The 24,694-nt window shown below is 40.3% G+C and overlaps 1 protein-coding gene across 5 annotated transcripts in view; it reads right to left on the reverse strand.

Moving 5' to 3' along the window:
• Window positions 1–24,694, reverse strand: part of CALD1 (caldesmon 1) — a 200,506-nt gene that overhangs the window by 90,160 nt on the left and 85,652 nt on the right. For 3 of the 5 annotated variants that reach the window (XM_005860703.2, XM_014535154.1, XM_014535153.1), the window contains one exon: window positions 21,233–21,344. In XM_005860703.2, the coding sequence (XP_005860765.1) occupies window positions 21,233–21,303 (71 nt within the window). In that variant the 5' untranslated portion in view covers window positions 21,304–21,344. Of the gene's footprint in view, window positions 1–21,232; window positions 21,345–21,468; window positions 21,494–22,021; window positions 22,464–24,694 lie in introns of those variants that run through there. The other 2 variants (XM_014535150.1, XM_014535151.1) reach the window with 2 other exon arrangements.

Raw genomic sequence — 24,694 nt, forward strand, 5'->3', positions numbered from 1 at the left:
ATTTTTAAGTTGATAATTTTGTATGGCCCGTGAATGATGTTATTAATATCCAAATGGCCCTTGGCAGTACAAAGGTCCCCAACTCCTGTTCTAGGGTGAGGCAAACAAAAGAAAAAAGAAACAAATGGGACTATATCAAACTAAAAAATTCTGTACAGCACAGGAAACCATTAACAAAACAAAAAGCCAACCTACTCAATGATGCATCTGATAAGGGGTTAATATCCAAAATTTATAAAGAATTCATATGACTCAACACCCCAAAATCAAACAATCCAATTAAAAAATAAGCAGAGGACCTGAAAAGACACTTCTTCAAACAGGACATACACATGGTCAACAGACATATAAAAAGATCCTGAATTTCAGTAATTATCAGAGAAATATAAATTAAAACAATGAGAAACCACCTCACACTTGTCAGAATGGCTATCAGCAATAAATCAACAAACAGCAAGTATTGGCGACGATGTGAAGAAAAGAGAGCTCTCGTACACTGTTTGTGGGATTGTAAATTGGTGGAGTCACTATGGAAAACAGTGTGGAGGTTCCTCAAAAAATTAAAGAAAACTAACTACCTTATGACTCAGCAGTTCCACTTTTGGGTATACAGTGGGGCCTTGACTTATGAGTGTCCCGACTAATGAGTTTTTTGAGATACCAGCTGTCTCTCGGCCGATTTTTTGCATTGCTTGGTCTGGGAACGAATTAAACTCGTAAGTCAAGGCCCCACTGTATATCTGAAGAAATCCAAAACACTAATTTGAAAAGATATATGCTCCCCTGTGTTTATTGCGGCATCATTTATAATAGCCAAGATATGGAAGTAACCCATGTGCCCATCAATAGATGAGTGGATAAGAAAGATGTATTTTACTCGGGCATAAAAAAGAATGAAATCTTACCATTTGTAACAACATAGATGGAACTATAGGGTATTATACTAAGTGAAATAAGTCAGACAAAGAAAAATACGTTCCTTATGATTTCACTTATATGGGGAATCTAAAGAACAAAATAAATGAACAAACAAAACTGAAACAGCCTCATAGATGCAGAGAACAAACTGAGGGTTGCTAGATAGGGCTGGGTGAAAAAGGCGAAGGGATTGAGAACTATAAATTAGTTACAAAACAGTCATGGTGATGTGAAGCTCAGTATACAGAATAAAGTCAATAATATTGTAATAACTATGTTTGGTGTCAGGTGGGTACTAGCATGATCGGGGGATGACTTCATAAATTTTATAATTTTTTAATCACTATGCTTAACACCTGAAACTAATATAAAATAATATCAAATGTCAACTATAATTGAAAAATATTTTTCTATATGTTTATTGATTTCAGAGGGGAAAGGAGAGGGAGAGAGAGATAGAAACATCAATGATGAAAGAGAATCATTGATTGGCTGCCTCCTGCACACCCCCCACTGGGGGGTCGAGCCAGCAACCCAGGCATGTGCCCTGATTGGGAATCGAACTGTGACCTTCTGGGTCATAGGTTGAGGCTCAACCACTGAGGCATGCTGGCTGGGCGAAAAATATTTTTTTTAAAGAAGTCAAGTCTCTCTATCGCCCCCCAAAATAAAACAGTAAAACAATGCTTCAAAATAATACTGCTCTGACATCAGTTTCTTGAATGAATGGTTGCTGGTGTATGTCCATATAACCCTAAGTCTGTCTCAGTGAAAACAATAATTCTAGGAAAGAAGTTTATATACGAAGGATATAATTTCTATCCATAGGAAACTGAATCTAGGCCAGTGATGGCGAACCTATGACACGCGTGTCAGAGGTGATACTTGAATTCCTTTTTTTGGTTGATTTTTCTTTGTTAAATGGCATTTAAATATATAAAATAAATATCAAAAATATAAGTCTTTGCTTTACTATGGTTGCAATTATGGTTGCAAATATCAAAAAATTTCTGTATGTGACGACACGCCAGATTTAAGTTAGGGTTTTTCAAAATGCTGACAGGCCGAGCTCAAAAGGTTTGCCATCACTGATCTAGGCCTTTGTGACATACTTTAGAATATAGATTTAATTATAGATACAATTAAACTGTGAAGGAAAATAATAAAGTTATCATGGGGACTCTAAGAATAGGTTTTTAGTGCAGAGGAAAGGCCAGATCTTCAAGGGAGCGTAATCATTCACAAGCCACAGAAACCTCAACGTGTACTGCTCTTGTTAAAAGTATCTAAATATTTCTATTCCATAAACTTATTTTCTGCTGTTCACTTTATGCATTTGGATAATAAATTTACACATGACTTTTATAGCTGGAATCAAATCCTGATTTTTTTTCCTGTTATACCATAAAATGTCTAAATAAATATTGGTTTCTTTTCTGGGAAGGTCAGACCTGGATGAAAGCATATATTTATTCTTATTGCTAGAGAAATAGTCCATTATGTGCTTTGGTTATTTTGAGTATAGTGTTTATTATTTATCTTATATATATGACACTTTGTTAGTTGCTGTCCTATTTTGTAATTAATAGATCACACAGATTGGTATATGATTATGATTTCTATGTATAGGTACAAAAAGAGAAATGGATTCACCGTCTTATGTATCCATTGTCCGTGTGTATATATCTTTTCTCACTTAAGTAAATTATAATCTTTTTGCATGCAGGGATATTTTCTAACACCTCTTTTGCATCTGATACAGCCTGGAATAGTGTTCATTCAGCATGTAGCAGATGCTCAATAAATACTTGTCATTTGTTGTCTAGGTTCAAAAGGGACAATAATGGATAGAGGTGCCCAAGAAGGCCCATTGGCTGGTGCTCCCAGAGGCTCCCATGGAGTGGCCTTTTTTGGAATATTTATCATGGTAAGGATCTAGAAGCTCTGCTGCACCAGCAAATGGAATTTGGGAGTTCTTAAAGTTGACACTGATTGGCTCACAGACTCATAAGAGACTGATGTATACATCAGAATGACAAATAATGCCCATAAATGCCAGTTAATTAAGATAGATCACTCTTCAGTGCTCGGAGAGCTTTCATTCGCCAACCAGGCACCACCGTTCCCCAAGTCAGAGTGAGGTAGACTCACAGTCATCAGAGACTGCAACAGGAGTGTGGAGTCAGAGAAAAGGGAGGTGAAATCTCACCTAAGCTAAGGAGGTGAGGAAACACCTCCCTTTGTGGAGAGCATACTTATCATGTCACAAGACTGAACGAGCCCTGAGGTGCAAGGTCTAGCTATCTAATCTGGATATTTCTGGATGCCCAGTGCCAACCCTGGTCTTAGACTTGGCATTGATACAGACCTCTTCTACTGGCCCATTCATTCTTCAGATTTACTAATGACATAGATGATTTGGACTGAAGGTTTGAGTCCCCCAAAATTCATATGTTGAAATCCTACCCCCCAATGTGTTAATAATAGGAAGTGGGGCCTTTGGGATGCAATTAGGTCATGAGGGTGAAATCCTCCAGAATGGGATTAATGTCCCTCTAATAAGAGACATGTGGAATCTTGCTTTTTCTCTCTCCACCATGTGAGGTTACAAGAAGACAGCCAACTGCAAACGAGGAAGTCGGCCCTCATCAGACACAGGGTTCTGCCAGGACCTCGATCCTCAATTTCCCAGCCTCGACAACTGTAGGAAATAAAAGTTTCTTTTTTAAGCCACCCCGTCTATGGTATTCTGTTTAGCAGCCCAAACTGACTAAGACAACAGATTTCAGTTATACTCCACTTGCTAACATCTGGGAGACCTACCACGCTAGGACACTTATGTGTTGAATTTATTTGAAAAGTTTTTTGGTAGAATTCTTGGGTGCTTTTATGGTGGCAGCTTAAGAAGAGAATAGAAATAGACTAGGAGAAAGCTTTTCCGCTTTAGGATACTGTTTTAGTTTGAAGTTACTGAGCAATGAAACCAACTTATTATTAGGATCAAGGAAGGAAAAGCAAATGGAGCTCTTCTCTGCTCATTAATTGATAAAATAGAACCAGGCAGGTTTTCTAGTGAAAACATTTAATAAGAAAAATCAGTTTCGTTTTTCTTATTTAAAGGCCAAAAGCCATCTGGAAAGCTTTTTAATTTTAAGACCTCATGAAGACAGCAAAGAAAGTAAAATAGATGACACTTATACAAAAAGTAGCAGACAGTCACTTCTAATTTGAAAGCCAGTGACCTGAAATATGCATTCAGCTTTCTAAAACATGTTGCAAAGTAGCGAGGGCTGATGTAATTCGAGATTCTCCTAGGTATTTTAGAATTCCGAGTCTTCCTAGGATAACTTCAAATTATCTTTCCTTCTGACTCTTTCCCAGTGGGTAAAAGAATTAAAAATGAAAAGCTTGAATTCTAAGGCTATTTTATAGTGTTTCTAGGTGTTTCGGTTCACTAAATTTATTTTAATTACAAATTTTAGGGTAACAAATTAACCAAAGGGTATACCTGTATAATTAAGAAACTCAATGCCTCGTATAGAACATATATATCATACATAGTCAATGTTAGCTGAATTAATCTGAATTATAATTTAGAGATTTGACTAATAGTTACTTAGAAATACTCCTTTTTCTTCTAAACAATACTTTTTGAGGTTTATAAACTTTATAAAAGCAAAAAATATTGCTCCATTTTATAAAAAAGAAAATAAAAATCGAACCCCTATATATTGGTTAAAAAATCTTGGGTTCTGCCCTGGCCAGGTGGCTCAGCTGGTTGGAGCATAGTCCCACACACCAAAAGGTTGCAGGTTCAATTCCAGGTCAGAGCACATACGTAGGTGGGGGGTTCCATTGCTGGGTGGGGAGTGGATGGGAGGCAACCAATTGATGTTTCTCTCTCTCTCTCCTTTCTTCCCTCCCTAAAATCAATAAAAACATATCTTCAGGTGAGGATTTAAAAAAAATCTTGGGTCCTAATACTTTTCGTTATTCCATTTTTAAAAAATTGATGTGTTACTACATCCCAATACTAGAAAACAATCCACTAGGTAGAGTTTAAACTTGAGACCCAACTTGTATGTTAAGCATTCTCTATTTCAGAAAAAAAAAAAAAAATACTGGTCTGAGGTTGACTATCCTGGGATTAACTGAAGAAGTTTACTCCTCCAGACCACAAACTTGGTCTTTCATTAGAGAAATTTTCTATTATACAGTTTGTTCACTGTTGGATTTCTGAGAGTTTAGTATAAACCCTGTAATTTGGTGATTATCTGGTCTTACAATGCCCATGTTAATTGCAAATAACACTAGGGACTTTAGTATTAGAGCAAATGGGCCAACTAAAGGGAACTGACTCACCATATGAACATCATTTGCCTTCATGATGCAACTAAATAAGCATAATGGTCAAAATTATCTGATGTAGAGGTCCAATGATTTATAATAATAAAAGTGTAATATGCAAATCGACCAAACGGCCGAACAGCAGAATGACCATCCAGACATTCTTCTGGATGACCTTCTGGACGAAGCCGGGACTGTGAGGGCCGAGGCAGCCGCGGCTGCGAGGTGGCAGGGGCTGTGAGGCGGCCGGGGCTGCGAAGGCCTACCCTTGCACGAATTTTGTGCATTGGGCCTCTAGTCCTTAATAAAAAGATAAATACATGAGATGAGTTTCTTCATATCTCTAGAGAAAGAGATATGAAGTCAAAATTCCAGTGGCTCAGCAGGGGAAGGATGGAATTCCAAGGAAGGGGTGGGTAGTGTTAGTGCATGGGGAATTCCACAAAGGTCGATAACATTTCCGCCTCCCCGTAACCAGCTTAGCAAATGGAGCAAAGCTCTGCCTGGGTACACAGATAGGGTTTGAAGTATCTGTTCATTACTTCATTCAACATTGCATACTGGCCTTTGGGGAAATAAAAGTGAATAAAATGTAGTGTTTTTTGTTTTTAAATCTAGAGTTGCCTTCAATTTGTCAGGGAAAAACAGACCTGTGAACAAATAAATATACAAAGTAAGTGATAATAATTAACATAGATAAAAGGTGCTATGGGAAATCCAAGGTGAGAAATCATTTGCTTTGACTGGGAAGGTATTTTCCAGAGGATGACTATTGAGCTGGACTTTTGGGGTGAGTAAAAAAGCCATCATTTAAAATCTTTTGAATTTTCTCCTCAATTTATGACTACAGGGAAAGAAAAGATAAAATGGCTTTGCTTCTTCTAATCTGCAGTTGGCATCCTAAGTCCCCTCTAGGGGCGATAGGCTCTAGGGAGAGTGACAGGTAACATTTTATAGCATTTTTTCTGTCTGACTTTTGAAAGCATGGAGTGCCTGAGCATAAGATAGAGTGAGAGGTGTGAAAGCACAGGATATGGCTGGAATGGAATTTGTGACTCCATATAGAGTTAAATAGAAGTGAATCTGATTTAAATGAATCACACATGATTCTTGTGCACCATCCTTTACCCTTTGGATGGCATTTGTTCATATCTCATTTAATTTTCTCAACTACCCTGAGAAGTGTTAGTTCTGTTTTACAGATAAGAAAGCCCAGATCTGCTAAACCTTTATCCAAAGTCAGAGTAAAAGACAAGGTTTCCAGATTTAACCCTGCTACTGTGCATTCCTGGATGTGTTACTTTACAAGGCTGGGCCCAATGATGGATGTCCAAACCCTTTTCAGAGAAGTGGGAGAGACAGCCTTCATTTCTGACCACATAACCCAACAGGATACCAGAGTTTGTCTCCTAGCAGTAATTCCGCAATTCAGGCAGAGTTCCCACGGTAAACTAACTCGTTTCTGAAGGGTATGCCTCCCCAGTTCAGCTCTACCATAGCGCTGACAAATGCCTTAATGAGATAGAATTTATGTTCATGAAAGAATCAGGAATTTCCATCCTGCCTCAGCCCTGAGTTTTACAAACATATCATCCTGTTCTGTTTACAAACTATGGAACTTCTGTATTAATGATGCTTCTGAGGATGCTGACTCAGAAGACATACATTTGGAATGTTTGGCTTTCATGGTTACGTGGGAAGAATTAAAGACTCTAAAAAGGGCAGTAGCAGGAAGGAAGAGCATCAGACAGCAACACTTTCTGTATCACAATTTTTGTCCAAACGAGGCCCCTAAACGGTAGTTTCCCATCTTCTTCATAAAGGAAAGAGAAATGGTGAGGGAGTATTAGATCCTCCCTAGTGGGTCCCCACTAAAAAAAAAAAAAAATCAGGAACTACACAACAGTACTGATTAGAGAAACAGCAGGGCTGTTCAAGGAAGGAGTGGGCAGAGGTGCACACCTACTGCAGTTGCAAGGGTGCCTTGGGAAGGAGGCGGTGGAATTATAGTTGCTGAGGTTGCTTGTCTCCGAACCAGCACGCTAGCCCATCCTGCTCGTCTGTTTGTTCGCTTCCTGTTTAGTTATTTCCCATATTAGTCTCTGGAGTTGCCCAGAAAGACCTGCTAACAAAGCAAGGTTTTCTGTGGGAATCGAACATGGGCGGGCTGCTGTTATTCTAAGTAAGCACAGGAGAGCAACCGGCTCCGGAAATAAAGGACTCTTTCATTACCTAGTGGCTGGTGCCGGCTCTGGGAGTCATCAAGCTTTCGTTTGGAGAGCCCTGAAGTGTGCAAAATTCCCACTGCATAGCAAGGCTGGAGAGCCTTCGGAAAATAAAAGCACAATACTGAGCCATCTTCGGCATCTCTCGGCTGGATTCCTGAGCGGCCCAGGAAGATGGAAGCCGGAGCGGTGAAGATGTGACACGGGATAGTGCATGTCACCCACGGTGGAAAATATGAACATCGAAAGAATTTCCTATTCTAAACAATGTGCAGTTTATAATACACTCTCCGGAGACACTCCTGAATGTACAGGCTGACGGCTGCTATTTATAGTGGCTGATGTGTACTTTACCGAGATTTTTATTCCAACAAAGGAACTGTATGTGATGCAGGGAGTTATTAACATGGAAAATAAACCCTCATATTTTTAACTTAGTCAATTGGTACTAATCTCAAATACAACGTCACTGTTCACTGATCTAAACTAGCTGGAAGGAAGGCCAGGGCTAATTATGAAATATGTTACAAGAAATTCAGTTTTGAAAATATGTTCAGTCTACCTGGTGACTTCTGCCAGGCTAGCAAAACATTAAAAACTTGTTTAAAAACTGCATAGGTAAAACTGATTTATAATGAGCAAATTAGGCTTTTAAATGTAAATGTGAATGCTTCCAAAGTTTTTTTAAAAAAGTTTTAAAAACTAAGTGTTTTTAAAATTCAAGTGTTTAAAAACTACGCCATGGAATGTAGCTTACATATTTACCATGCTAATCAAATCCTTTACTTATAAATAGTGTGAAGTTATACTTTCCTACGATCCTAGAATAAATGATAAAAATAAAAAAATGGAGGAATCTGAATTACTGAAGACTTACAATAGACTGAAACTGGTTTTCCAACTGCTGATGAGCGCTGCTATAGATAGCAAACTAGTGAAAAGCACTGATTTTAGTCACAAATTATGCACATGATTCCTCTTTAACCTCATTCACAGATGAAGGAGAATCTATTTACATAGCCAAACCATTCCAACATGCTCATGTGTTATGCCCAGTGGTACTTTTTAAAAAAAAAATAAATTTTTATTAATTTCAGAGAGGAAGGGAGAGGGAGAGAGACAGAAACATCAATGATGAGAGATCAATCATTGATTGGCTGCCTCCTGCTGCATGCCTCCTGGGGATCAAGCCTGCAACCCAGGCATGTGCCCTTGACCGGAAACGAACCCAGGATCCTTCAGTCTGCAGGCCGATGCTTTATCCACTGAACCAAACCAGCTAGGGCATCAGTGATACTTTCTTGTAACACTGTTAAGGACCTTTGGAATAATAAAGATCAAGAACTTCCTCAGAAGACTTCAAGGCAATTGAGGTAGATTTCCCTTGACTAAGAATTTGAAATAGTCTAATCATTCCCGTCTGCCATTCCCACCTGGCCACATGATGGCTACAAATGCAGACCTTCTCTATCTGGTTTATCAGTGAGAAAACCAACAGGCAGGGTGGATACAGTCAGCATACATATTTGATAGTCTTCGTTCCATTTTTATTTGATTTTGATGAGAATTCTTTGCTCGTCAGACTTCTTCTAATACTTTTCCAAATTTCCCAGCTTGAGACGGCAGAAGGACCCCTTTGGTCCGGTGTGTTTAGAAAGGCAGGCTTCTTGTCCTCTCTAAAGCAGTAACGAAAGTCTCTCAGCAATATCTATAAACTCGTACTAATAATACAGAGAAAGTTGTGTGCCTGGTTCCCACTGCAGGGAGTTCCACTGGTGTTGGAAATGCTCTAGTTCTTAAGCCAGTGATGGCGAACCTATGACACGTGTGTCAGAGGTGACACACGAACTCATTTTTTTGGTTGATTTTTCTTTGTTAAATGGCATTTAAATATATAAAATAAATATCAAAAATATAAGTCTTTGTTTTACTATGGTTGCAAATATCAAAAAATTTCTATATGTGACACGGCACCAGAGTTAAGTTAGGGTTTTTCAAAATGCTGACACGCCGAGCTCAAAAGGTTTGCCATCACTGTCTTAAGCTAAGTGATAAGTGTATGCATTTCAATGATTTATAACTTCCATGTACATTACATATTATATGTATTGGCTTTTTCATTATTAGAATGAATAAAATCAGTAATGTAGACTAAAATGGCTAAAAGTCATTTTGCAAAAACTAGGCACATCTTTCTTTATTAGGACAGTACTTAAATATAAATTGTTGAGAGGCTTTTGGTTACTGCTTTTGTGGTACTGAAACCATAATTATGTAATATGGAAAAAGAAATAATTCCACAAGACAAATAAACTATTTGAAATATATGATTAATTGAATAATAGATGTACAGATGATTGAGAAAAAGGCCTTGATGTGTTAGATACCAAACTATCCTGCATTTTTATCTTGATTTTAAACCAGGAGGGGAAATGAGGGAAGAGTCTTAAAAGCAAGGAGCAGATTTTCTTTTCAGTACAGAGACTTCATATCCATAATCCTCCCATCACATTCAAGGTGGCTTCCAAAACAGGTTTGAAACAAAGCAGAGATCAGACACCAGATTGTCTGAAGATATGGGGACTGGGCCCGTGTTCAGTGATTCAGAAACCCCAGAAGGAGGCTGCTGAGGAGCTGAGTTTCTTAGGAGATGACACTGGAGAGTACTTTTCTGATAGCACCTCCCTTACTGTGTCCTCTACTCAGCTGAAAATAGCGACAACAGGTAACATTAATGAGCACTAATCATATATTCATATATAGCTATAATAATAAAAGCATAATATGCACATCGACCAACAGCGGAACGACCGTCCAGACGACTTTCTGGATGAAACCCGGGCTGCGAGGGCTGCTGAGGCAGCCGGGGCTGCGAAGGCCTACTCTTGCATGAATTTTGTGCATCAGGCCTCTAGTATCATATATTACCTAATCATCCATCCATCCATCCATCCATCCATCCATCCATCCATCCATCCATTTATTTCAATCTATCGTCTATCTATCTAGTGCTTTATAGTCTACATGAAACTTTATGAGGGAGAACTGTTATAATGGCCATTTTTCTGATGGAGGAAATGGGCTTAGAAAGACTAAGTAGAGTTATCCTTGGTGACCCAGCTGGGATTCAAACCCAGGTCTGAATGATTCTGCTTTTTGGAAGGCAACATGTCTGTGTCCGTTCCCATCTGCCCTATCCTCCTAAAGACAGTAGCGGTAAAGATAAAACACCAATCCTCTTAGGATTCAAGTCAGTTTTTATTTCTTTCATATTTAGAGAGAAATATCCTTTGAATTGCTAAAATGAAACTGGTAAGGATGAAGAAATCCTACATAATAACTAAGTATCATAATTAAGCTTTGTTTAAAGAAATCTTGCCAAGACCACATAGATCAAATAAAAGACTTCCAAAATTGATGGCAAATCAGGTTCTATTAGCAAAATGATCACAGTTTTTTCCCCCTTCTTGACTCAGATGGCAAAGTCTAATTCCCAGTTTCCTACCAGTTAACTGTTTTCACTCTGCCTAGCCACTTACTTTTCTTTGCTTTTCATTTTATTCACCATGAAGTAATCGGAACTAACCTCCTTTTATTTAGAAATATCCATAAACTTTTTAAATAAAAAAATTCTACATGCAATACACTGTAGTATGCACTATTTATCCTAAAAACATGCTCTATTTTCCTAATCAATAGCCATGGCATTTCTTTCTTTCTTTTTTTTTTTTTTTAACAGACAGATCCATTCATTCAGGGTCTGCTCTGTGCAGGCAGGCACTGCCTCAGCTTAGCTGCCTCTGCTTATCTTGAACAGGTCATCATCCCTAGACTTAAGTTTCTTCATATGTAAAATGAAACGTTTAAAATTCATTAGATCAAGGATTTTTGGCCCAGAGTTCATGGGCCCCCAGAAGGTCTGTGGATGGAGGTCCATGACACCACTGAAAATAAGTGCCAAGTTTTGTGGGTGCGTGTGTGCGTGTTTCTTGGAGGAGAGTCTATGGCTTTCGTCAGAGACTCAAAGTAGTGTGTGGTCCCAAAATGAAAAAGCAGCCTCCACTGCAGAAGATTGTCTATCAGGTCATTGACAGCCTTAAGCCTTTATGAGTGATGATGTGACTAAGTCCCTGTCCTAATGGCGAATCCAGTCTCGCTGAGAGAAATCCAGAGGAAAGCCAGGAACAGTTATGCCAACAGCCTTCTTCGGCCTGAGGGGGAAAACTTGATCTTCTCTGTTTTTGTTTTTCTGTGAAATGGGAATATCATGGGCGATTTTTTGAGGGTAGACAAAACAATGACTGTGTCTACACAGGCAAGCAATTTACCTGAATGAGCACAAAGAACAGTGCAATTAGGCCCAATAGCTTCTCTTAGTCTGTGGCCACAAAATTGCTTTAAATGATTTTTTTTTCCCCATCTTAGGGAGTTACTTGGAACCTTCAACCAAGACAACCACGGAAAAATTCTGTTGATCAATTTATTATAGCGGAAAGGTTTTGAGATTTGGGATAGGCAAACCAGATTGCACTCCCTAGTGATACGAAGGTAGATATGTTAATTAATCTTTCAGACCTGTAGATTCCTCAACTGTAAAATAGGGCTAAAAATAGCCATGTCTGCTGTGGACTGAATGTTTGTGTCCCCCCTAGTTCATATGTTAAAACCAGACCCCCAATGTGATGACCTTTTGGGAGGTGATTAGGCGGAATAAGTGCCCTTATAAAAGCGACTCCAGAGAGCTCCCTTGAATCTCAGCCAAGAAAGGACACCGTGAGAAGATAGCTGTCTATGCACCAGTAAGGGGACCCTCACCAGACACTGAGTCTGTCAGCACCTTGGACTTGGACTTCCCAGCCTCCAGAACCATGAGGAATACATTTCTATTATTTTAAGTCACTCGGTCTATGCTATTCTGTTAGAGGAGCCTGAGGAGACTAAGGTAAAGTCATAGGGTTGTTTTGACAATTAAATGATATAAAGTGCATCACTTCTCCCAGCACTTGGTTGATGCCAAACAAATAATGGTTCCTTTACTGTCCAACACTAGATGAAAAATCTGTCCGATACTTTTTTCCACTTAAGAACTAACTATTTTTGCTGAACTGCACTCTTCAGGTGAAATTTGATTTATGTTTATATACTATACTTAAAGTAAATGATATATCATTGATGAATTAGAAATTAACCATATGGTTACAATATGTGATTTTAAAATCCTCATATGCCAATTATATTTGTGTGGTCCACTTCGATGTGACCAAAAGATTGAACTCTTTCCCAGCCTTAATAGAAACATCTTAGTATGTATCAAGATCAATGTAGGAAAGAAGCTTTGTAGTGAGGGCGCAGCAAATTATAATGACTGAAGACAAATGAATACAAATTCAAAATCTGTAAAATATTATTTTGTACCAAATGTGGTTTGAATAACAACATTAAACATTTGTTGAGCATGTACTACGTGCCAGCCATTGGGTTAATTTCTCTGTGTGGGTTAACTATCTTAACCTTTACAATGACTTTGTGAGGCAGAATAATTATTTGCATTGTTATATATAAAGAAATAGAAGCAAGAGATATTTAAGTAATTTGACACAAGGTCACCCAACTAGTAGGTTGCCAAATTCAGGATTCGAACCCAGGTCTGTTAGACTGCGTCATCCACACACGACACATCATCCTGCCTTTCCTTAGGTGACGGAAGATTGATAATTATAAGTGTCACATATACAGACTGTAAAAAAAAATTCACTGCTGCTTTAAACTGTAAGTGTATTAATCCATAGGTATGCCACATTTTTTCCAGCTAGGAATGAAGCTATGGGCCAGCATGTGAGGTACTTAATCTAGATTTTCAATTTTTATTAAATGAATGTCACCTTGGGTGGGTTCTGGACTCCTGGTGCTCTGCTGATCACCATAAAGTGGGTGCTTTTAGGACCAGAGGAGTTGTTAGGTCTGGTCTGAAGGGAAGTTTTGGACAAATTTAGCTACTCTAATAATTCAGACAGTTTTAAAGGAATATGTTATTAACTTCCTAATGGAAAATAATTTTCTGATTACAGAATAACAAAACATTGCATGTGAAAAGATTCTGATTTACAGTTTCAAGGTCACAGTGCTAAGCATTGTGACTAAAATGTTTGTGTGTGTGCATGCATGCTGCATAATCATTGATTGGCCATGCTATTAAATCATGTAAAAGATTTTGGTGATAGCATTCTGGGAAAGGACAACTTAGACCCAATGGATTTTTGAAAACTGTTGTTGTTTTTCCAGTGTAGTATAAATGTTTACTTTTGCATGTCTAACCATCAGTATTTCAGAGGCCCATAAAAATGTATGAACGGTGACGACAGCGAGAGTGTTTTCATTCCCTTGATTTATGTCTGTGAGCCTCTGCCTCTGATAACCCAATTCTACAATAGAGCCCTTTCTTCTGATCAGAAAGAGGAACTCACATTGGGTGTGGAGAGCATGAGCTGGGAATGTAATGAGTTCACGTCTTGAAAAGTGAGAGAACTGCTTGTTGTGAAAGCAAACCCAGCACTGGGAGCAGTAACACGTGTGACTCCAGATCTCTTCATGGATAAAACGGCACTGCAGGTTCCCGGCAGACACGCCAGAGCTCAAACATCTCTTTGGCCAAAAGTAAAAGAAGGGCTCAACTTGAAATGGTGTGAACTCTTCTAGCTGAGACAATGCAGTCCTTCCTCAGACTGGTTACCAGTCACACTCACTCAAAACGTCACTCAATAGCAAATTCCTGCTCTCCATCTTCTTAAACTCTTGTATCTCTGATAAGTACAGAAAGAAAAGCTTCAGGTTTTGTTTTTGTTCTTTGTTTTTTAATCCTCACAGGAGGCTATTTTTTCCATTGATCATTAGAGAGTGAAAGGGAACTAGGAAGGGGGGAGAGAGAGAGAAACATCAATGTAAGAGAGACACATCTATTGGTTGCCTCCTGTGTGTGTTCTGACCAGGGCCAGGGATCAAACCTGCAACAGAGGTATGTGCTCTTGACCAGGAATCTAACCCACGACCCCTTGGTCAGAGGGCCGACGCTCTAACCACTGAGCACCAGCCAGGGTGAAAACTTTCATGTTTTGTTTTGTTTTATGGTAAATAGAAAAATATATCTTTAATTCTTTGTGTGTTGCAGGGAATTAAAATAGGTCATAGTAATAACTAATAGTGATATTTATTGAATCCTATATAATAAAACCAGGGGTGGGCAAACTTTTTGACTCAAGGGCCACAATGGGTTCTTAAACTGGACCGGAGGGCCGGAACAAAAGCATGGATGGAGTGTTTGTGTGAACTAATATAAATTCAAAGTAAACATCATTACATAAAAGGGTACGGTCTTTTTTTTTTTTTAGTTTTATTCATTTCAAACGGGCCGGATCCGGCCCACGGGCCGTAGTTTGCCTGCAGCTGATAATAAAACCCTAATATGCAAATTGGCTGAATGGCAGAATGACCAGTCACTATGACATGCACTGACCACCAGGGGGCAGATGCTCAATGCAGGAGCTGCCCCCAGTCCACAGACTCCTACCGGTGGCAGCAGCAGTGGGGGGCAGGGCTGGCAAGCGGGCTGCACCAGGCCAGCCAAGGCAGGTGCCAGTGGTGACCCCCAATCGCACCACTGGTCGCCCTGCAGATTGGCCCTGATCGCCGGCCAGGCCTAGGGACCCTACCCATGCACGAATTTCATGCGCCGGGCCTCTAGTAAATAAATAACAACAGTAATAATTCAATAATAATTATATACTATATTATATAATATATGTAATATATTATATAATATATAATATATTACATATAATAATTATCTAATAAACACTAGATGATTAGCATTGTTACTACTTTCACGTATTATCTCTTTTTATTCTCACACAACTCCTATGAGATGGGTACTATTATTTTTCCCCCTTTTATAGATGAGGAAAACGGCAGACCTGGTATATGAGAGCACAGTTGCCTAATGCAACAGTCCATGCTCTTAATGGCAAGCTTTTTACTACTTCCCACCATTATGATTCTCTGTGTCCCTTCAATGATACAGAACATATATGTTCTATTCAGACATACCTATTGTTGGTGCTGTGATCAGTTCATCTTTGTAGATACACATAAAAGGCCTAGCATGCTTTTGTACTTGTTGCCTAGGAAGAGAGGTGAATTTGAGCCCTTTGAAATTGTTCCTCCTTCCCCTACCAAAAGTATCCCTGAGGATACAAAAACAGGTGCCTACATGATCCAGAGCAGACAGATTAGGTGCATGGATGGGAGGACATATGAAAACAAGTCAATAAGTGTTGAAGACGCACATGGACCAGAGAACATACATTAAGACGCACTGAGAAATACAGAGACAAAGGCGGAGAGGGATTTAGATAAAACACAGTAACAGAAAGGGAAGCAGAATATACCTATTAATTTTTTCTTCCCATGAGATAGGTGCAGAATAATAAACAGCAAAACTAGTTAGTTCTTTGTATCTTCAAATACGTAACTGATTAAAAGATATAGTTCAATTTGTGATGTGTACAAATAGCATCTTTTTGCCATTTTTTTTCTATCTCTTTTGGTAAAGATTGCTCTAAAGCAGTGATTTCCAACTGGTGTGCCACAAGAATTTTTAAAAAATGTAATACCTGACTACTTAGGCAGGGGTACTAAATTCTTTTCCCTTAGATAGTCTATTAATAAAAAATGACAACAGCTAACACAACAATACCTTTTTTTGGGTCAGATTGGCAAAAAATATATATTTTTTGGTGTGCCACAGAATTTTAGCAATTAGTTAATGTGTGCCATGAGATTAAAAAGATTGAAAATCATTGCTCCAAAGTTCTGATCCACCTAGAATATGAGCTTGGTGACTACTGGGACATTGCCTGGACTGTCCACTCATCGCTATGGGTCAGTACAGTGTCTTGTACTTTGTAGGCATTCACATATATATATTTTTAATGACCGAATGAAGTACGTTCTATCATTCTAAAGACCTCATCTGAAGGACTCAGTGGTAGAGCCAAATGAAGGCCAGGAAAAGACGAATAGCAAAAAGATGCACAGGCTAAGGCTCAGGACAAAGAAGGGAAGATGGTTTTATTAACCAGGTTTGCAGTCTAGATTATGGAGAGCTGGATGACTTGAAATGGACTGGACTGTAACCCTCAGAATGAGGTGTGTGTGCACCAGTTTTAGGGCAGCCATGATGCGGTGAGTAATTGCCAAGCACGTGAAAGCCAGCATGGCATGAAGATCTGTTTCTGAGGAATAACATACATGAGAGTCTGGCTTATTTTAATTTGTGGTTATAACATCTGGTGAGAGTACAAGTTTTAAATTATTTATCATTGCAAAGTAGAACTGCACCTGCTAGTCAAACTCAATAACAACTAATTAAAACAACAGGGCATTTTTATTTGGAAAGCCTTTGTGGGTAACAGATGGAAAATCACAGCCCCTCTTCCCCCACACAGTCTACAGGGATACAGCACATATGTATGTTTTTGTTGATTTTAGAGGAAGGGTGAGGGGGAGAGAGGAACATCCATCACCACCTCCTGCACACCCCCTACAGGAGACCAAGCCCACAACTCAGGTATGTGCCCTAACTGGGAATGGAACATGCAACCTCTCAATATATAGGATGACACTCAACCAACTGAGCCACACTGGCCAGGACCATATTATATTTGAAGATATAAAAATGTAGTTTCTTGATCACTACTTGGTTTTATAAAGGTTGAAAAGCATTATGCACACTCTTCCCAATTCTGTCATTCTGTTGCTCTGTCCTCAGTGCTCAAAATAGAACTTGGAGCTGAGTAGATGCCCAATAAAAATTTGTTGAATGAGTGTGTGAATAAAAGAACCTGCAGCTCCGAGCCTTGGGGCCACTCTACTTCTGCTAATTTACTCCACCACCATTCCAGATTGGGGTTGAGTTCTTTCTTTATTTCCCTAAATCCAAAGGAAAGTTAAGTTTTCTTAAGCATAATGTGTAGGACCATAGAATCACATTTTCCAAAATATAAAATTGCCTTATTGTTTTGTTTTTAACTTGAGTAATATATGACCATTGTAAAAGAAACTTAGATAATACCAAAAGTAAAAGGAAAGTAAAAATTACCACCAAACCCCCAAAGAAAACGCCGACTCCTACTACAGATGAGAAAGCCAAAGTCTAAAGTTAAAGGAAAAGGGACTTGCCCAAGGTCTTACATGCCCTTTATCTTCAGATCAAAACCACGATTTTAGGCAGCCCTTGACTTCTGGTTCTGGCCATCTGTTTCCTGTACACACCCTCAACTTTCCCCTCAAAGTTGGCTGGACCACAAAGCCTGACCTTCACTATTCCCATAAATGATCAGATTTTACAAAATCCCAAAAGGTAAACATGGGCTTACATACCAGAACCCAGTATATTAGAATGAGAAGGTTCACCTTGAAACATGAAATAATAAACTTAGTACCAATATAAGAACTTACTTAAGTACTTCTCTAAAAAAAGAAAGAAAAGAAATCAGATGGAATATAATACCCCAAAGAATTAATATAGACAGTTAAACAAGGTTAGGATACATTTGTATAAATTTATTTTAGGTTATTAAGGGTACCTACCTACCTAAGATTCCCCAAGTACATTCCTTTTAAGATTGACATTAAAGAAAGACAGGAAGACATATCCTTCCACATAAAACAAAAAAAATTGGAAGGAATGAACTATGCAGCTGTGTGGAAAATTCTTAGGCAAACTGCTAGTTCTAAAGAGCCCTGGCTTATTCACTCTAATCACAGTATGGCTCTAACCACAGCAAGTTAGTTCTAACATTCCTCTCACATGGATTCCCTGTCTCCTTATTCACATACGAAGCAAAGAAACTGATGACACTGATCTAGCCTGATGCCCAATTTCCTGCCCTCATTCCTGAGCCCCTCTCACCCCCATTCTGGCCTGGCCTGATTTCTGACCCTGCTGTGCTTTAGTTTCCTAGCTTACCATGAGGGACTTAAGGGCAGAAACCATATCTATTTATACCTCACCATTATTTTCCCTGCCCCTAACACAGACACTGAAACTTGGTTGGTGCTTAATAAATCTTTGTTGGGTAAAGATATTTTGTGGACTTGCAGGAGAACCAGAGGCCAAATACCACCTTGTTGGAGAGAATAAGAGGTGTGCTCCACTGGGTCTGGATGCTGCCTACATGGCCTCAATGTCCACTCAAAACTGGCGCCCCCATACTCTCCCTGCTTCTCCCTATTTCATTGATTTTGTTGGGTCTTCTGGGATGGCTTCCATTATGTCTTTATAGCCTCCTGCTCTCTCTACACTGGTTTTCTCATCAGCATCACTGCCATCCATCTTCAGCTTTTGTACTACTACTGGCATACTAAGTGTGCCCAAACTTATTTCTCTAACTAGACGCCTGGTGCATGAAATTCGTGAATGGGGAGGGGGTCCCCTCAGCCCAGCCTGCACCCTCTCCAATCCAGGAACCCTTAGGGGATGCCCGACCCCTGGGGATCGGGCCTAAACCGGCAGTAGGACATCCCTCTCACAATCCAGGACCGCTGGCTCCTAACTGCTCACCTGCCTGCCTGCCTGATCGCCCCTAGCTGGACCCCCTGCCACCCTGATCACCCCTAACCACCTCTGCCTGCCAACCTGATCGCCCCTAACTGCCCCCCCCCCCCCCCAAAAACGCCGGCCTGGTTGCCCCACGCACCCTGTTTGGTCATCCGTTCAGTTGTTTCGGTTGTGACGGTCGCTTTGGCTTTTATATAGAGAGATAGTAATCTCTCTCCTTTTCTGAACAAACATTGAAACTTTCTATCGCCAAAGGCCTGTAGGAAATCCCCACTTGTATGTAGTTTCTAGAGGAAATTAAACACTCCCTCCCATACTTATCCAAGAATGGAACCCATCCCAGTTTCCCAACTGGGACAATGCAGAGACCTTTCCAGCTCCTCAGACTTATATTCCTTGGAATTGTCTTTGAGTTTCTCCCTCTCCTGATTGGTTAGCTAATTCTCCTGCTATAAAGACTATCATATTTGATCTTTGTTTTCATATTCGCTGCCCTGAGTCAGACTCTCATTACTGTATGTTTAATACTAGCTCTTCAGTGCTGGTATCGCCATACTCTAGTCCATTGTAGATAACGTTTTCTAACATTTTCATCACACACCACTCCCCTGCCGGGTCTGTCTATTGCTCTTTGTGTGAAATTGCAACATCCAATAGGTGCAAGTCCCACTTACTCTTCCCCAAGTACTCAACAATTTCTTGCACCAGGAGTCTTAGTTCCACCTCTGGGCTTTTGCTGGTGTGATTCCCTCACCTACATGGCTCCCTTCTTACTCTGTCTATATCGTGGCTTTCTCCATGGCTTACCACTTTCCAAGAGCGTTGCCTGGCTAGTTTCATCACAGGATGAGGACTGCTTTTCCTTCTCCTGGAGTTCATGTTTAGTTCTGGCTATACTGATATTTTGTTTCTTATGTATTTAGCTAATGCCACTGGTAAAAAAAGAATAATAACTACGATTTATAGAAGCCTCCTATGTGCCAGGGACTGAGCTAAGTCATTTATGAAGTTCCACAATCTTCACAAGCACACAAACTATGTAGATATTATGCCTATTTTACAAATAAGGCAACTGTGACTGAGAGACAAGTCACTTGCTCATTCATGCTCACACAGCTCAGAAGTGGCAGAGCTGGGATTTGAACCCACAGAGCCCAGGTACCATGCATGTATGTGCATAAACATTTCATGAATGGCAGCCTACTCTGACCAAGTTAGTCAAAGGCAGTAATTTCACCTTCTTCTTTTGCATTCTCCAGACAAATAAGTAGAGCCTATGGACCCCAAAACTTTTTGTTATAGGTGTAAGCACCAGTTTTCTCCTGCAGAATCCCTAAGGGATCACCTTATTACCACCTTTTCATTTGTGCACTGGAATTACTGTGAGGCAACACTGATTTGATTTTAAGATCATTGTTTAACATTTTTCTTCCTGCGAATGCCAACTCCGCTTTCTCTTAAGACCCTCTGGTTTAAGCCACTTTTAATGCCACTGTCCTTAGCTCTGAGGTCAAAAATTTAAAATATGCATTTATATTCCGTGCTTCACATGGCATTGTTTCATTTCCCCAACCTGCCCTTAAAGTCATCACAACAGAGGCCTCACACAAGGTAGCCGCTTCCAACTAGACTCAAAATCTGCACAGTAACCTACCCACCGGCTACGAACCCATAATACACAGTTTCCTGCATTTACATGCTTTTCTAATAAGAATAAAAAATGTGCCACAAGATCCAGCTGGTATTTACTGCCTTTACTTTTTTAAACCAAAGACTCCCATTTCCTGAATGCTTTCAATATTCAATATTTGTCATTTTTATGTCATTTTAACAGTATACCTGCTTCTGAAACTTTTCTCCACACATTGCCTTTGTCATTTAAACATTCCACTCTGAAAGGCACTGAGTACATGCAACTATTTGGTTCTTCTCCGGTCTCTCTTTTTCTTGATGTTTGTTTGTTTTTTAAGGCAGAATTTGGAGGACTAACGGGAAAACTTTCCATAACCACGGCTGCAAGCATTTCAGTGTGCCACACACTTGGCCCTTCAGCGTGATGATCTGTGAGGCCTGAAACCAACATTGGCAACAACACAATACAAAAATATTTTTTAACCTAGATCCTTACCTTTCTGCTTCCAGGCGCATCTCTTCCCGCTTTTGCCTCCTCAGTTCCCTGCGACGTTCAAAATCATCCATGGTGTGGTTTCAGGTTTAGGGAGACCAGATGATGTCTGGATCTGCAGAGGAGGAGGCAGAATCAATATCATCGATGAGTTGGAGTTATTATCTCCCATGAATTGCTTTGGCCACCCCCACCGTTTTTTCATTCCCTCATTTTTTCTTTACTCTTAAGAAAAACACCTTAGAAGACGGATCCTGTAGCCACGGATAAATTTCTGACTCCCGAGCTGAGTCCTTTCTGTGTGAAATTCAGTCTCATTCATGAAACTATTTGAGGCAAATAAGTAAGATTCCAGGATTACAGTTAAAAAAAAAAAAAAAGGACCTCAGGAGTCAGAGAGGTTTTGAAGACTAGAAATATTGATGGGACCACTTAAGAGGTACTGAAAGGTTTTGTTCTTTGTGACTTGCTGAGCCACACACAGACAAAAGTTATGAAAGAGTGAACAAAGAGGAAAAGAAAGTTAGAGGGAACACAGAAAAGTGGCAAGAAAGGGAACATGTAGGAACTAAGAGAAAAATAAAAGACAAATAAAATCATACGTCTACCCAGGCGTAATTTGCATATCCTAAAAGAATATTAGCATCAGAATGATGATAAAGACCGCAGCAATAATACCACGAATAAACATAACGCAGCAGCATTTTTTAAAAGCGGTTACGTTAGGATCAAGCTGTTTCCAGAGCTTAAAAGTCCCGGCTCCTGGTAACGCACGGTTTTATCCTCTCCTACCTCCTCTGTGATGGTTTTAATCCCAGAAAGATCCTCCCTTTCCAGCTCTTCAGCTGCGGAGCCCGCTTCCCCTGCGCTTCGGTGCCATGGAGTCAAGTATTCCAGAATTCCCCTGCAGCCCCCGAACCCAAAATGACTACCAGAAAAGGGGAAGCGGGCTCTTTTTGTCCTTGCTTTGTTTACAGAGCTGTCAGTGGTTAGTTAAACTCGGCCTGGAATCTGGCATTTAAGGCCTGCTTGAAGATTGTTTCCTGTGTGGAGCGGGAGGCCTCCACTTCCTCTGGAATCCTAGACTCTCTGCTGCACTCAGATCACAAAAAATATTTTCCAGCCTTTCTGTGCACATGAGACGAGCCATTTGCTCTGCGCAGGAAAATAAGGAGCCTCGCACAGCCTAGAGCCATCCCCGAGTGCAACTTGGTTGGAGGAAGCAAAACTTAGATTTTTGAAGCCAAGTCGGTGCCCTTCTTAAATAAATTGTCAGGTTTTCTTCTTTCTTTTCAAGCATTCCTCTCCCCACCCCCACCCCCTTCAAAAACCCCACGCAAACAAAAACAAAACCTCAGCCAACAAAAACAAAACGACCCAATGTTTGGATGTTTCCCTTTTCTCCTCCCCCAGGGTATTACTTATACTGCTTATAAATCTTTTAGAAATTTGAATTCTGGTGTTTATTTGGGGCTTTTACATTGGAAGGTGTTTTTCTATCTTACTCCTACCGAAGGTACATTTCTAAAATGTTGCTTGTTATGGAGGAAAGGATCAATTTTCCTTTTTATATAAAAAAAAATTATTTCGTTAACCATAAAGAAATTTCTCTACATTTCCCAGCCTGGTCTCTTCATAGGAATCAGAATGAAAAAAAAAAAAAAAGTGAGTTGCAGGTCCCTGGGATGGGCTCCTGTTCTGGGCGCAGTGCAGTGAGAGAGTCAACGCTGCTCTTTCCTCTCTTCAATAAAGCCTTTTGTTGTCTACAAGCCACTTCTCAATAACTATAGCAACAGCAAACAGAAATGGGGAAAGAGGCCTGTCTGGAGGCAAACAATTTAACTTTTCTTAATTTATCCAAGTAGCTTGAAGAGCATCCTCTGAGCCTCCGCTCCTCCCTTATCCGAGCTAAGCAGTCGGCCAGCCCTTTGGGAGCCACAGGGGTTCGGCTTCTCTGCCGGTACCTCCAGGGGAGGTGCTAATGGGCAGGGGAAGAAGGAGTGCCAGCCGGGAAGAGGCACAGTGGCGTCTTGGAGGACTCCAAGGGGAGGGAGACTGACCAACCTCCTGTGGGCACTTTGGCTGGGCAGCTCCCTGGCTTTCTAGTCGTACAAATTCTCTTTCTCCTCCTCATCCTTTTCTTCCTACTCCTCACCTTTCATTACTTACTTAAGTATCATTTTTCTTTTCCAATCAGAGAAAAATTCTATTCCTATCTAATTATTTACTCATTTAAATGCTGCTGATTATATATGTGGGGCACTTCAGGGGTAGGGAGAGAAAGAGAGAGAGAGAGAGAGAGAGAGTCAGTCTACATAGACAAGTGCCTTTCTGTGTTACCCTATGTAGACATGTGGTGAGTCTGAGGGAGAGGAGACAGCACATCTGTGTACCATGTGATGTGACTATCCATTGGAGTGTGTGTGTGTGTATGTGTGTGTGTATGTGTGTGTGTATGTGTGTGTATGTGTGTGTGCGCGTGCATGCGCAGGTGAAAATGGTTCTTGGTTGGTCTCACACCAGCATGGAGTTGAAGATCTTTCTTAATCCTCACACCCTATATCGAAGAACTTCTGAACTTCGCTGGCATGTTCTTATATGAGGGGAGCCACGTCTGGGTAGAATTGTGAGTGGCTTCCCCACCCCTCCCTCTTCTGAGAGCAGTAGCTTCCATGTCCCCAGCTAGTAATCTCTCATTTCCTCCCCCAACCCCAGTCAAGGCCGAATTCCTTCCAGCAACATTGATTAGGAAACAGATTCTCAACCAATGAAGTGATGAAATGTCAAGGCAGAGAGATTCTTTAAACTGTGGAGCTCCTGAGTGTCGCGAATGGACAGGAGCAGCCTGAAAGAGACATGCCAATGAATGGGACAGATGGGTTCTTGAAAAGTTTTATGAAAATCTAGATTTTTGTGCTGGGGGGATTGTAGTCATGCTACTGAAAGAACTCTGAAGTGACTTCTTTTGTAAAGGGGAAAAAGCACTTTACAAAGGCAAATGAACCATTACCTATTGATATATTTGTCTTTTCAATATGGGTTCTCAAATATGGGATTCTCTTAAAACAGGGCACACCAGCTCTGGCCAGTTTGGCTCAGTGGATAGAACGTTGCCTGTGGACTGAAGGGTCCTGGGTTCAATTCTAGTCAAGGGCATGTGTGGGAGGCAACCAATTGATATGTCTCTCTCACAGCAATGTTTTTCTCTCCCTGTCTCTCCCACTCCCTTCCACTCTCTCTAAAAAGCAATGGAAAAATATCCTCAGGTGAGGATTAACAACAACAACAACAACAAAAACAACCAGGGCACGCCCAGGCTGCCATAATCTATACTAATAATAGCCTAGGGCTGTCATGACCTAAATGACCAGATGGATGACCGGTCACCAGGAAGTGCATGGAGCATCTCTCAGTCCCTCCCCCGTGGTCCACAGGCTCCTATCACAGCAAAGCTGGTGGCAGTTG

The sequence above is a fragment of the Myotis brandtii genome, unplaced genomic scaffold (assembly GCF_000412655.1).
Source record: "Myotis brandtii unplaced genomic scaffold, ASM41265v1 scaffold1384, whole genome shotgun sequence".
Lineage (NCBI taxonomy): Eukaryota > Metazoa > Chordata > Mammalia > Chiroptera > Vespertilionidae > Myotis > Myotis brandtii.